The 15,425-nt window shown below is 54.6% G+C and overlaps 1 protein-coding gene across 5 annotated transcripts in view; it reads right to left on the bottom strand.

Annotated features, from left to right (window-relative positions):
- Nucleotides 1–15,425, bottom strand: part of Ephb2 (EPH receptor B2) — a 189,765-nt gene that overhangs the window by 24,858 nt on the left and 149,482 nt on the right. For all 5 annotated transcript variants that reach the window (XM_052716354.1, XM_052716355.1, XM_052716356.1 and 2 more), the window contains exon 6: nt 5,951–6,075. In XM_052716354.1, the coding sequence (XP_052572314.1) occupies nt 5,951–6,075 (125 nt within the window). The remainder of the gene's footprint in view (nt 1–5,950; nt 6,076–15,425) is intronic.

Genomic DNA, 15,425 nt, shown 5'->3' with positions numbered 1-15,425 from the left:
GCAAGCTCTTTACACATTGAGCTGTAGCCCCAGCCCCAATTGATAAATAATATTTTAATATTAATTTATTAATATATATTATATTAATATAATGTATATTATATATTTAAAAATTTGTATTTGAGCCAGGTGGTGGTGGCACATGCCTTTAATCCCAGCACTTGGGAGGCAGAGGCAGGCGGATCTCTGTGAGTTCGAGGCCAGCCTGGTCTACAGAGCGAGATCCAGGACAGGCACCAAAACTACACAGAGAAACCCTGTTTCGAAAAAAAAAAAAAATGTATCTGTGTGTATGCATAGCTCTTGAATATGGAGGTTAGAGGTCAACAAGAGTGTCTTTTTTCAGTTGTTAACCATCATGATTTTTGAGACTCTGTCTCTCCCTGGCCTGACAAATTAGGCTAGGCTGGCTGGCCAGCAAGCCCCAGGGATCCACCTGTCTCCACCATCCCAGTGCGTGAATTAGATGTGTGCTCTGCTGTGCCTGTTTTTTGTTTTGTCTCTCTCTCTCTCTCTCTTTTTTTTTTTAACATGGGTGCTGGGGATTGAACTCAGGTCCTCATGCAGACATGACAAGCACTTCACCAATGAACAGTCTCTCCAGGCCCAATTTTATAATATAACTAACTATATTCTATGCTCCATTTGGTGCATACATTAAAATTTAATCTTGGGCCCCATATTTTATTTATTTCTGTGGATGGGGCCCAGAGCCTTAGGGGAGTGTTCTGCCACCAAGACACACACCTCCGACTGGGCTGTATCAGGTGACCCCCCACTTCCTTGGACACTAGGCTCTTGGCCAGGTTCCCTGGCCTCAAGTGTTCTGTCCTCCTCCATCCAGCAGCTCCCTGCTCATTATTCAGGGCTCAGCACATATGCTAACTCTGATGGGGACCTTTTGGATGTCTCAGCCAGAAGTAGTGGGTGCAAAACCTCTTCTATCGTTTTAATGCATGTGACTATCTTCTCTGAGGATGTGGGTTTCCCTAGGGCAAGGGCCACACAATTTATCTCGAAATGCTCCTTAATGACATGTGTGGCCCACATACGGCGCAATTCCAAGACTGACCAGTAGGTGCCGCTGCGCAACATGATTTCTGCTCCAGCACAAAGGTTGGAGTCCACATTCTGGGTGGGTGCCACTTTAGGGTTTGAATTCCTGATGATATGAGGACAAGAGAGGTAATCCTGGTGTCACAGGTGCCCCGGGAGAGTGAGAAACCAATCCAAGCAGATTGCTTTCCTAAAGTCAGGCACAGGATGGAGATGGGACCAGATGCTATTTTAAATACCAAGTTTCTCTTCCACTTAGTTGCATTGTGTACTCAGGATGGACCCTTCGCTTCCCTGAGGCTTGGTGTGCCAATCCAGAAAATGGAGCAATAAATGCCAAACCCCTAGGATTTGATCAGGCAGCACATGGTTCATGGAGCTGCCAGACAGACTGTATCGATCCAGCCTTGTCTCTGGAGTACCGTTGGCTGGGTATCACCAGGTGATGGGAGAAATGTAGGGAAGTCTACCAGGGCCACTAGACAGAGCCAGGCCCCAGCCAGCCTGCTTGGCTGCTTGCTTCCTCCCTCCCTCGCTCCTTCTCTCTCTCCCTCCTTTTCATTTTGTTGAGACAGACTCGCTGGCCTCACTATGTAACAGAGAACGTGATCTTGAACTCCTGATCCCCCTGCCTCTACCTCCAGAGTGTTGGGCTTACAGGCATGCATCACCATAGCTGGTGTGCAGCCTTGGCCTTCCCATCTTCAAGGAAGGTAACAGCAGTGGGTTACCTCCATGTGACTGTGGAGATCCCAGAGAATATGGCTAGAGCTTTTAGCATACAGATGCGGGTCCTATGCACAGTAACTCCATAAATGCCAGTTCTCACGGTCACTGTCATCAACCCCGTTAGAGAGCAGTCCGCACCGTAAAGGAAGGCTGAGGTGGGTGCTCAGACTTCCCTGGACAGATCCTGTTCCAGTTTCGCCAAACACAGCTGGACCTCCACAGTTCACCCCATCCCCGGGCCTTGTTCCCTGTCTGGAACTTTCGCCTTTCTGAGCTACTGACTGGACATTTCTGTGGAACTGTCACTGACACAGCTGTCAGGGCTCCTGCATCGCCCAGTGACTCTGCTTCCAGCTGTGGAGAACCCGAACCCATGGGCTCTGGGGAGCTGCTAAAGGAGGCCACCTCCCCAGGGACACTGGATGATGGAAATGGCCAGTCTGCAGTGAGCCTGCTGCCCATTTACCCTGCAGCCTCAGGCAATGGCTATCAGTTCAGGCACAGGGAAGGCAGCAGGTCCCAGTAGATCCGGGGAAAGGACAAACCACTGAGATCCACTGTCGTTCCTAAAGGGCCTTCCTGGAGACAAAAGAGAGGACTGGGGAAGGTGGAAGTGGCCCTCTAGTGGGGTAGGCCCAGTGTTCATACTAGAAAGCTCTGGAACATTCCAGAGAGGAATAAATTGTGGGCACAGGGCAGATCCTAGATGCTAGGTAAGAGTCAGCCACGGCTTGCCACGTATACATCTCACTATTGCAACCTGGCTGCCCTTCCCAGGGGATGCTAGAAGGCCAGACATCAGAGCAGAAGTTGATCTTGCTTCCCTGACACCACCATGACTTACTCCTCCCTCTTCTTGGATCCTGAATGATCCCAGTCTGCACCCTCAACTTCCAGTGACCCCTGGCACATGCTTCAGGGTATCCTAAGCCTCCTTGGCAAGTGCCATGCCTATACCTGCAAATCTCCTGCCCCCGGAACCAGCACCAACCCCAGAGCTATCCTGTCATGTCCCTGGGGTCCTGGGCATCCAAATGTCTCAACCTGTTACCTCTCACCAACTCTGCTGCCACCCTTTTCCCAACTTAAGCAGCCACTGTTTCTCACTTGGTGTCCCAAGCATGTCTGAGTACCCCCTCCCCCAGTCTATTCTATTTTCCACACAGTGGATGGATAGATCTTTAATGCAACTGGAGTCAGATCCCAGCATTCCAGAACCTTCTATCACACTCTAAATCAAATCCAGACCCACCAGGCCTGGAAGGCAGGACACACCCCAGCCAGCCTCCCTTCCCAAATGCTCCCCTGTGGTGTGCCCTCTCTCTTGCCGTGTTGTTCTTGTTGAGATTTGAGATCTTTTCTCTGTTCTCCTGATGCAGCTGCTCGGCTCTGCCCCAGGGCCTTTGAGCCTGCTGCGTCTGCTGCCTGAATAACTGCCTTCACCACACATCCCTCTGTGAACTTCTCTCAGCTTTCAAATCTCAGCTCAAATGTCCGGGATGCAGGCCTCCCCTCACCCATGCCACGGCTGCGGACCACTCTTAGGTACCTCCCACCCCGAGACCTTTGCTGGCCCTTCCGCAGCAAATACCCCACGTGACTATTAGTGTCTCAGCCTTTGTTCTTCCTAGATGGCGGAGTCCTCTGCAGCCAGAGTCAGCTGGTAAAGTCACATGGCCCAGTGGCTGTCCTTTGACGGCATGTACATCCCAGGCTCTGAGCAGAGGGGCTAACAGAAGGGGACCTGGTCCCAGCTATACGTCAGAAGTCATCTCAGAAGCGACCTTGGGAGAAAGCTGGGAGGCAGGCGCACCAGAGAGACTGAGAAAGAGAGATGGAGGCCAGGTCCTTACTCTGCCACTCAGTATAGAGGAGCGCTGACAGGTCAGTGTGCCTCTGTGCCTCAGTTTCTCCTCAGTGCCTGAGGGTGACTGTGGTGATGGCATGGTGTGCCCTGCACACAGAGAGGACTATGAGAAGTGAACAGTGGCCACTCGGCTGCTGTGGAGACACCTAGCCCCCGAGAAAGCAGAGCGGTGGCACCCAGCCCATGCCTCTGCCAGGCTCCCAGGCTTGCCTGTTGCGGTAGGAAATGGGTCGCCGTCAGGACTGCACAGGGATTCCTCATTTCCGCTCCAATCTTTGGGGAAAACACTTTCAGCTTCATTTAATCACAAAGCTTCTTAATTAGTTTTTTTTTTCTCACTTCTTTCCTTAAATTTTTTTTTTTTCAATTGCTAAGCTGCCCTTGCAAGAGGGAGCAGAGACTCTGGCCCTCACAGAACAAGCTCGCAGGCTGGCAGCCCCTTCAAAGTCCTTCAGGACCCAGTGAGAGGCAGGGCTGCTTTTCTCAGTAGAGACACTCAGGCCCCTCAGTGGCCCCTTCCCCGACACATCCAACGAGCACCTATGGAGCGCCTACTGTGTACCCGTCACTGAGACACAGCAGAGCTAACGTCTCGCCCTGGATGGGTTCACGGGGCGGCTCAGTGCTGTCAGAAGGGGCTGAAGAGAAGGTGAAACATTGGCCCTGGCCTTGCCAGAATGGAAAGGCTTCCTGGAGAAGGCCAAAGACATTTGTGCTGAAACACCGGAGGATGAACTGGGGCTGGCTAGAGTGGTGGGAGCAGGAAGTGACTGGTTCTTGTTTCATTCACAAGCTCCATCCCTCACTCTCTGCTTCATCCACACAATGCTCCCATTCATCATTCACACCCTAGGGAGACCAGGCCCCCGCTGCCAGCACTCGGGCTTCCCAGAGAAGAGGCCGAGTCTGTGGGAAGATGTCCGCTGATGGTAGCGATGGCAGTGTTTTTGTGGTACCCCCCAAAGATGTTGACAGGCAGAGATGAGAGACCAGGGAGAGAAGATTGATGCAGAAGTCAAAAGCTGGACCCCAGGACATGCAAAGAGGGCAGGGATTAGGAGCACTTAAATGAGAGGCTGCGTTAGTGTGTGACAGGCAGATCTCAGCTGCCCCAGAAGCTGACGGAGTGCTAGGGCTGGGTGGGGCCTCAGAAAGTGGGCTCCAGCAGGCCTAGCTGCCACACTCTCCAGCTGTCTTCTCGAGCCTTAACGGCATGACTCCCCATCCATTTCCTGATCACTGTGGGCTCACCCCCAATGAAGGACTTCCTATGAGTCACTGACACCTTCGTCTGAACAGAAACCCTATGTCTCCTTTCCCCAGGGCCCCTGTGGTCTCTCTGGGTACAAGGAAGAGGGGTTACCAAAGAAGCAGGTTAGAGGGCCTCTGGTGTTTATCCGTGTGGGAGGCCAACTGTTACATCCACTCTTTCAGACCTGGACTGTGTGGACCTCCTGTTCTCTGGTCCCGGGTGGTACTGCCCTGAAGTACTAGCCCACCCTGCAGGAGGCAGAGCAGGGACATGCCTGGCGTTGGTTCCTGCCTCCTCTCTTTCTCCTCAGGGTCCCTATGGAGTGGCAGACTCCTCTCCAATCCACCCATGTGGAAATGGAAGCCCAGAGGGAAAGGACCGCTGCCTGAGGATTCAAATGGGTTCTGGATGAGTAGTTTTACATGCGTGGCTTCCAGCCACAGGACCCTGAAACAGGAGTGGGAGCTGTTCTAACAGGCCAGGGAGAAATCCCCCCATCCAGTCCAAGGTGCCTAGGTGGAGACAGGCCACAGCAGACTCAGAGTGGCTCAAAGGAAGCGCAGCTTTCTTCTCTCAGCTTTTAGGAAGAACCCTCTTGGCCAACGTCGGCTCACCGTGGGCTTACCCTCAACGGTGGACTTCCTATTAGTCACCGACACCTTAGTCTGAATAGAAGTCCATCTTTCCCAGAGGCCCTGTGGTCTCTACGGGTACACCCCACACAGGCACTTTTACTAAGACCAGTTATTAACACTAAGCTTTTTGTTTTTAAACAGTTCATCACCACCTCAGGCCTCTGGAGGTCAAGTCCGAAGAGGTCTCGAAGGCAACAGGACTGAGTGTGGCATGTCATTCAGACAGCGAGCTGGTCCCCTGGACCAGAGTAGTGAGACTCACAAAGCAACTGCCCACGACCTCACAGTAGGGACGGTAGAGCCAATGGAGAGCCAGGTAGCCCGACCCTGTGGCTGGCGGGAGAGGGGACACCAGGCTGAGACCGGGAGAGGGACTCTTGGGGAGTCGGGGCCAGGGGGGGACACGGCTACCTTCTCATAATACTGTAGTTCATAGTCCAGGATCACACCGTTGGGCTGGTCTGGCTGGGACCACGACAGGGTGATGCTGTCCACAGTGCGGCTCACCTGGTGCATGATGGATACAGCCGACGGGGCTGAAAGAGAGGCCAGAGGTCAGGGGTCAAAACAGGCATGAGGAGATGCAGCTTCCCTGTCGTGGGCGGCTGTTTGAGCCATGCCCCGGAGCACCGCCCCTAGTAAGGCAGCTGTGGCTGTCACATATTTAGGAGAAACCTTCCGGCTACACTCACTCACCTGAGCAGGGCCTGGGTAGATAGGGAACCGTGAGACCAATGAGAACAGGAGCAGAAAGCAGGGTGGTGGGGGTCAGGGTCCAGAGAAAGGACCAATAGGGAGTGCTGGACCACGGTGGAGGCCGGGGTTTCTCTCAGGGCTGGTGACAGTGTTCTGGGACTAGAGGAGGTACAGTAAACACACTAACTGCCATGGTGCCACACACGTTGAACCAGTCAGGTGTGTGCCACAGGAACTTGACCTCAACCACGTCCAGCAAACAGTCCATCCACCAGCCCGGCCCAGCGGCGACCTGTGTTCTCCGCAAGGGGGGTTAAGATGGGACGTGAAGTGGGCTGTGCTCAGGGCTGGAAGGACCATCACAAATTATTTAGTCCCATTTCTTCGTTTTGTATGTGTGGAAACTGAGGCCTCAAGAGCCTCAGGCGCCAAGCAAGGCTGCCATGTTCTCTGACCCTTTCGTCCTTAACACTCTAGTATGGCTTTTGCCTCTTCCGCCCGGGAAAACCCGCCGTGTGTCCCAGTGGCCCTGTGGAAGCTGGTACACAGTGGCAGGGAGCAGGGTGGGAGGTCTGCAGAGCCCTGCTCTTCCTAGAGGGGGCCCATCCAAGCCTGGGTTCCAAAGCCTAGGGTTCGTGGTCCCACGGGGCCTGAGGACTCACAGGATGGAGGAAGTGCCTCCTAGCCTCTTTCCGGGCTCCTGAACAGGTCTGTGATGGGCAGATTTCCCATCCTAGACAAAAAGAGATACCCAGACGCTGATGCCAACCCTTCTTCTTCCAGTTCCCACCTTGCTTCCCAGGGCTTTGGCTGAACTGGGCACCAGCCTGGCTTAGTCCTTGGGGAGCTCAGGGGCCTCTGACACTGGAACTGACTTAGCTATTCCCATTCTGCCTCATCTCCCCCAGACTGTCCCCCGTGTCCTCTACGAACTGGCTGTGTGGCCTTAGGTGAACTGTCAACCTCTCTGGGCCAGACTGGCCTCTGTACTCTGGCCAGGCTGTTGGGTTCGTGGTCTGGAAGCTCCAACACTCCGCCTGTTCCCCCAAAGCCCTCGGCCTAGAGGCCAGTGTGGCTGAGTCCGGAGTATGGGACTCCTGTTCTGCTCCCCCACCACTCACTGACCTGAGGCCTGAGCAGGGTCTTTCACCTCTGGGAGGGAGCCTCAGCTTCCACACCCCTGTCTTCTGCAGCTGGGTCACTGTAAGTATGAGAGGTGTGTGTGTGTGTGTGTGTGTGTGTGTGTGTGTGTGTGTGTGTGTGAAGGCTGGGCAGGTGGAGAGGAAATACTTCTGCCAGCGCTAGGATCCCTCCAAAGTGAAGCCCCTCCACCTGCCAATCAGAGCCACACAGACTCATGGGAGAAAGGTGCTTCTTTCCACCCAGTGAGCGCCCCTGCCCCCCATGCCCTAGGTCAGCACCACACTAGGCTTTATAAAGAGGAACCAGAGAACCGAGACCGGAGCCAGGGAGCCCCCGCTGCTGCTTCTGAAATCTCCAAGTCCACTCCCAACTGCCAGGCAAAGTGGCAGATTGTGTCCTGTGTGCTTGCCTCTCTTTTCAGCTGGTACCAGTCTAACAGGGAGACCTGGACAGACCTCGCATTGCCTACCCACCCCCAGATGTTGACCCTGCAAGCCTCAGGTGTAGGGTGCCTGGGAACCCGGACTCCTAAGTCACTAACAGGTGAAGCTGATATTCCTAGGAGACAGAGCATGCTCAGAGAGGGGGAGTGATTGGTCCAAGGTCACACAGCAGGAGGCGGGTCCATAGCAGCTGAGCCCTGGTGGGGCATGTGGTCCACTCATCAGGTCATCTCTCACAGACTATGCCCAGGCTGGGCTCTCCCTCACAGTCCCCTTAGCTCTGAGCCACTGAGGGGCCTCTGGAGGGGGGGTGGGACCATGCTGCTGAGGCAAGTGGGCCCAGCCTTCGGAGTCCGTCCTTGTCCTGAAAGTCCTGGGGTATGACAGAAGGACTGGAGTAGGTGACTGCCTGCTCTTTACCCACTCAGCTCACTTTCTTGAAGACCCTGGGAACCTACGATGCCTACCCAGAGGAGGCCCTGGTTACTGACCCCCACATGGTCACTTTTCATCGGCTAACTCAGTTAACACACAGGCCATCTGTGAGTTGGACATTATTATAACCACGCATCAGATTAGGAAATGAAGTCGGGAGGGATGAAGAAGCCTGTCCAAGGCTATGCAAGCAGTGGAGGCCAGATCCAAACCCAGGCAACCTCGGGGCCAACCAACTTCTCCCTGCAGCAACCCTTTTAAAGGGCCCCTAAGTTGCCTTTTGTCTTGGTCATTTGTTACACCAACAGAAATAAAGCCAGGATAGTATTCCACGGTACGGATACATCACAGTTGTCTGAGCAACGCAGGCAGACCAGGGAAGCCTACAAAGGGCTTGTGAGGACACCCCGTGTTCCAGACTGTCGTCTCGAAGCCAATCTGCACCCCCCCCCCCCCCCGCACGGTGGGTCCCACGGGCCTGAGGGGTCTGGGCCGAGGCAGGCTTGGGTTTCAGGCAGATTCTGGGCTCTGAGCCCCTAAGCCGCATGACCCAGGCATGGTGAGGAGGCGGCATCTGCCCGGAAGATGATCAAGGCAGGCCGGGTGGGGGCTGGCCCCTCTCTCGGAATCCAGGGATTAGCAGTGGGAAGAGGACAGGCTGGAAGCTGTCCGGGCCCCTCCTGCTGCCGCGCCCACCCTGGGTCAGGTTACCCTGGAAGTTGGACATCAGGGAATTCTGGTATTTTCAATTATCAGCCGGGCACGCCAACAGGCTATGGGGTCAGCGGTGCCCTGTGACCCTTGCCAGGAGATGGAGCCCCAGGGGGCAGAACACAGAAGAGGCCTGTGGTTTGAGGGGGTGGGGGAGGCCGCCCAGCCTGCTCCCCTGCAGCAGGTGGCCAGGGGGCCTGCTGGCCTCTAGCAAGACCTGCGGAGAGTGGGGAAAGGCATCCCTGACAGGGGCTTAGGCCAGCTGAATTCTCCCTGTGAGTTATGTTTCTTCCCTAAAGCATGATGGAGCTGATGAGGGATTTCTGAGGGTGGATGAGGAGATACTTACTACAAGGTGGTCCCCACAGACTAAATGGGGGGCCAGCTTTTAGTCCTAGATGCCAGCGTAAGTCACAGAAGGAGGCAGGAACGCTGACTAGCCAGGGCTAGGTGGTCACACCACACCTCACTTCCTGTGACTCAGTATCTCAAAGTGCTGGGGGTGAAGGAATTCATGACCAGGTAAGAAGAACCAGTGAGCTAAGGCACCCCGGGGAGAGGCAGCCACACACTGGGCGGTCCAAGGCTCCACCCCAGAACCATCTACTGCCCTTGCTCCCATGGATGGCCCCACAGATATCCCACCCTGCCATGGAGGCCTTGTCTGGCACCCCCCCCCCCTCTTCACCATCTCCTCTTTCCCAGGCACCATCCACTCTGTCCCTTTATGGTCTCAAATATACTGAGGTCCTTCTCATCTGGGTCTTGGCTCCTGCTTTTCTGCCTGGAAACCTCTTCCCTTCCGCCTTCCAGAGGTCAGTGGCCCTCCTCTCCATTCAGGTCTCCACTCAGATGTCACCTGTTCAGGGACACCATGCCTGACTGTCTCTCTTCTCCGTCTGAGACACATTCAATCCTTTACCCTGGAACAGTGTGTGGCTCAGAGTAGGTGTTTCAACAATATTTATTAGTAGGAGTCAGGAAGGGAGGGAGGGAGGGAAGGAGGGAGGGAGGGAGGGAGGGAGGGAGGGAAGGCAGGCTGGCTTCAGGCAAATCATCCCTCCCTCCACCCAGGCTCCTTTCCCTTAGCACTTCCTGCTGCCTTCCCAATACTCACTCATACTTTCTGACATGAACAAAATTTGAATTCTTTGCTAAGTACACTGTGCCCAATTAAAAGACTACATTTCCTCAACCTCTCTATTAGCCTGAATGGCCATGTGTGCTTGCCAGTAGATACAAGCCAAACTATTACATAAAGCCTAAAGGAAGTCACTTCATAAGGAAAGGAGTCTCCTTCTAATTGACATTATCTTAGTGTCTGGGACATGTATGTGATGGCTGGAGAGACTGCAGCTAGTTTGGCCCATGAGGATAAGAAGATGTGTTGAGGAATCTGGGCCTCTGGTAACTCCATATTTCCTATTTTCTAGTATTCTTTACAAATCAGAGAAAGGACACCTCCACTCTGTCCGAGCCACCATGCGGACTGGTTGTATCACTCACGACTCAACCCTTTTGTCCACTCTGGCCAAGCCACCATGAGGACTGGTTGTATCACTCATGACTCTACCCTTTGTCTGTCACTTTTCAGGTTTCCTCTCGCTGGTTCTGGTACTGGCTGGGTGATGTCCTTTGGCCAACGGGATACAGGCCAACATGACTTCAAAGGCCCCCTGGGTGCATCTACCTGGCTGCTGTCTCGGTTCCCTGTGTCTGTCAGGGGTCTGTACCCAAGACAATCGGCTAGAGCAGAGGTTCTCAACCCTCCTAATTCTGTGACCCTTTAACACAGTTCATGTTGTGGTGACCCCCTGCGACCCTAAAGTCATTTCATTGTTACTTCATAACTGTAATTTTGCTACTGGTATGAATCATATTGTAAATATCTATCTTTTCCGATGGTCCTAGGCAACCGCAAAGGGGTTGCGACCCACAGGTTGAGAAGCACTGTGCTAGGGGCTTAGCAACGCACAGCAGCTGGAGCCACTGCAGACCAACCAATAGCTCTCACTGCCAGACAGGGAGCTGAACCCTTACATTTCCCAAAGAGCCCTGGAGCAGATGGACAGCTAACACAAGCACGCCTCCATCAGGACCAAGGTTGCCATGGGCTGTCCAGAGACTCGCAAACTCACTGCATGTGGCTTCTCTTCTCTCACCAGCTTTGTCGTCCGGCCTGTCCTATGTCCCTCCTGTATCATGCAGTGAACCCATCTTCAATGGTACCTTCAGTCAGCAACGCCTTCCCAGCTCTGAAGGATCAGAGCACAGGATGCGGTCTCCCTCGCCCTCTCTCTCCTCTCTCTCCTCTTCCCCCAGGCCCCTGCCTGGAGCTCTCTGATCCTCTCAGCCTCCCAGGGAGAGAAGAGGGTGAAGACAAGTTCATATCAGTTCCAGAGCAGAAGGCATTGTATGCCCAGACCCAGCAGGGCATGAGGATCAGAGGAATTCGGGGATGAGAAAGGCTTTGACAGTTCAAAGTCTTTCGTCGAGGGAGCCACGTGGCATGGTATCATGGACACAGACCTGGGCAGGGTGCTGGGGACCTGCTATGCTAAGGACCCTCGTGGGATCCTGAGAAGCCACTTAGGAATCTCTCTGGGCCTCAGTTTCCCTCTGTACAGCAGAAGATGTGCATGAGATGAGCTGGGCCCCCTGTGATGTGGGGTATTTCAATATGACCCTGGTGACCTGCTGTGATGAGCAGGCCCATGACCCCAAAAGATGTCTACACCTCTATCCTGGGGAATGTGGTCCCTCATGTGTCAAGAAGGCCCTTAAGATGGGAGATTTTCCTGTATCACCCACATTGAGACCCAACTTAAAAGAGTGGGGCTTTCCCAGTGGGATGCCCCAAAATGTGTGAGGCTGAAAAACTAGGTACCCTGTGGGTGACTGAGAGCTATCAGAGGTTCTAGGCAAGGACTTGAAGGGGCCTCAGTGGCTCAGGGTGGCTCACAGCTGAAGGAAACCGGGCCATGCCTGAAAGAACCAGAACACTGTCTCAATAGACAAAGGCCGGAAGCCGGGCCTGGTGCTCCAGGGGCTAGAACCCTAGCTACTCAGGAAGCTGAGGCAGGGGGATCTCAAATTCAAGGTCTACCTGGAGGTACAGAGTGAGTTGAAGTCCAGCCTGGGCAATTTAGTGAGACCCCACTTCAAAATAAAAAGGGAAAAGGTATATATATACCTTGGTGGTAGAGCACAAACATGACATTTATGAGGTCCTGGGTTTGGTGCAAAAATAAAGAGAAAAACTCAGATCCCACAGCCCCAGCAGCAAGGCGCATGTCCCTGCTTAGCTGCAGAGACCTGCATAGCCTCAAAACTGTTGAGGTCCTACTATGTGCAACTGGAACTTGTGGAACTTGTGGAACTGTGGTGACCTGGCATGGTGTCACACTATTGCTTATCCCTCTATTTGCCGCGGCAAAAGCCCATTTTGCAGGCAAGGGAACTGAGGCCAGAGAAGTGAGGTCTTCCTTACAGATGGGACCTCAGCTCAGAAAACACAAAGCTGCTGTCCTTTCTCCCACGTGACCAGCTAGACTGGGAGGACAGGGCATGCCTCCAATAGATCAGTCTGTTGTCCAGCACTTGTGACCGTGAAAGCTGCAGTCACCTCCCTGGACACAGGAGGGACAGCCAAGGGACTCACCTGCCTCATGTCTGCAGGTGCCCTGCCAGCCCTGGCCTTGATGATCCCGCTGCCTCCTGCCATGACGGCTGTGGGCAAATTCTTAACTCAGTGAACAGCTCCTATCAAACTACCAAAGGGCCTTGTGGCTCTGTGAGGCTCAGGGATGAGGGCCCGGCCGAGAATCCACATGTGCTAAACAAGTTCACTGGGCGTCAGGCTGATGCAAGGGACCTCCGGGTTTTGAGTACCTGCTGATGTCATGCATCCTGTGTGGCACTGGGGACAGTAGTTGAACTCCCTACCTTAGCCCCGTAAGGAAGGAGGCCCATGGGGAAGAGTGAGCAGATGTGAACTTACTGGCTAGGCCAACGCTATCGGCTGGGGACAGCTTGTCATTTGGATGTCCACATAAATGCCACCTCTTCAAGAAGCTGCCTGCCTTGTCCTCTGGTTTCTCTGCTCGTGTGTGTTCTTGTGTGAAAGGGCAGGATAGCCATGTGGCAGAGGCCAAGGGCTCTGACAGCTGGGCCCAGTCCTGAGGTCTTTCATTCCTAGATGGTGGGCCTGGGCATGCAGCTTGGCATTTCTTCTGGTGCAAGCCCTGGAAACCCAGCCCAGCCTCCCTCCTCAGTCCCCGAGTGTCACTCGTGCCTGGGCAGAAGGCACTCCACAGAGGCAGAGAGTGGGTGGAGGCGCGTGACGGCTTTATGAAGTCAGTCAGAAGGTGAGTGCCAGGGGACAGTGAGTGTAGCCCAGTGCTTGCCCAAATGAAAGGCTTTTTCCTTTTAAGGCAGTGAACTAGGTATTTATAAACTGAATTTTAGGGTCTGTCCAAACCCACCACCTAATGCATCGGTCTGGAACTGAGGTCCCCTGACTTGTTTCTCCGCAGTCTCCAGCGTTGCCAACCACCTGTCCCCTGCACACACACACCCCATCCCATCCCCTGCACACACACACCCCATCCCATCCCCTGCACACACACCCCCCATCCCATCCCCTGCACACACACACCCTATCCCATCCCCTGCACACACACACCCCATCCCATCCCCTTGCACACACACCCCATCCCATCCCCTTGCACACACACCCCATCCCATCCCTTTGCACACACATACCCCCATCCCATCCCCTTGCACACACATACCCCCATCCCATCCCCTTGCACACACACCCAATCCCATCCCCTTGCACACACACACCCTATCCCATCCCCTTGCACACACACACCCATCCCATCCCCTTGCACACATCCCTATCCCGTCCCCTTGCACACACACACCCTATCCCATCCCCTGCACACACACACCCCATCCCATCCCCTGCACACACACCCCCCATCCCATCCCCTGCACACACACACCCCATCCCATCCCCTGCACACACACACCCCATCCCATCCCCTGCACACACACACCCCATCCCATCCCCTTGCACACACACACCCCATCCCATCCCTTGCACACACACCCCATCCCATCCCCTTGCACACACATACCCCCACCCCATCCCCTTGCACACACACCCCAATCTCATTCCCTTGCACACACACACCCATCCCCTTGCACACACATACCCCACCCCATCCCCTTGCACACACACACCCAATCCCATCCCCTTGCACACACACACCCTATCCCATCCCCTTGCACACACACACCCTATCTCATCTCCTTGCGCACACACACATCCCTATCCCGTCCCCTTGCACACACACACCCTATCCCATCCCCTTGCACACACACACCCATTCCATCCCCTTGCACACATCCCTATCCCGTCCCCTTGCACACACACACCCTATCCCATCCCCTTGCACACACACACACCCCTTATCCCATCCCCTTGCACACACTCCCCCCATCCCATTCCCTTGCATGCTTCCCTGAACCATCTGAATGCTTCTGGACTGCTCCTTGTGGGCTGTCCCCTTCTGGGTGCTGGGACAGCCTCTGTGAGGAAAAGCAGACCACTGCACGTGGCCGGTAATGGTGAGGCAGACAGACAGACAGACGCATAGTGATCAGAGACATAAAACTCAATTTTAGCTGCAGGAATGCGAAGCCCTGGCACTGGGCTGGGAAGAGGTGTCTGAGTCAAGACCGTCAGAGAGGTGAGCTCAGCTCTGAAGGCAGGCCAGAGCCACAAGTGCAAAGGCCCCGCGGCAGGAGAACCTCGTGTTTAGGAGGAACAGGGAACCCTCTGTCCACTACCTCCTGCACTTTTCTCCACAGAGACACTTTGCTCTCTGCCCATCCCATCCCTCCAGTCTTCCTAGCCCAGCTCAAATGCTTCCTGCAGGAAGCCTCTTCCCTGAGAAAGCAGTAGTCTGCACTGGTGGGCATTCCTGGGTCTCATTCCAGGCCGCTGTGATACAGGCTATGTATCTATGTTCTACCTTGTACCTACAGTGGATATTCTTACAGGTAGAACTGTTTGCTCCGGGCTGGACTCAGAGGCCAGGGGTCCCAGGGGTCCCAGGGGTCCCAGGGTCCCAGCGGTCCCAGCGGTCCCAGCGGTCCCAGCGGTCCCAGGGGTCCCAGCGGTCCCAGCGGTCCCAGGCTTAAATCAAGAGCCGACCCGCTTAGTGGTGGGACTGCTTGTGATTGCACACACACACACACACACACACACACACGCACACGCACACACACACACACACACACACACACGCACACACACACGCACGCACACACACACACACACGCACACACACACACACACACACACACACCATCTCTGTACCTTAGCCTACTCACTGGTAACGTGCGAGGGAGGGCTCTATGTGGCTGCCCAGCTCCTGACTGAGCTG

The sequence above is a fragment of the Peromyscus californicus genome, unplaced genomic scaffold (genome assembly GCF_007827085.1).
Source record: "Peromyscus californicus insignis strain IS unplaced genomic scaffold, ASM782708v3 Scaffold_5__1_contigs__length_169319896, whole genome shotgun sequence".
NCBI classification, from domain to species: Eukaryota; Metazoa; Chordata; class Mammalia; order Rodentia; family Cricetidae; genus Peromyscus; species Peromyscus californicus.
The sequence above is the reverse complement of the archived record's forward strand: the minus strand, read 5'-3'. Positions and strand labels throughout refer to the sequence as shown.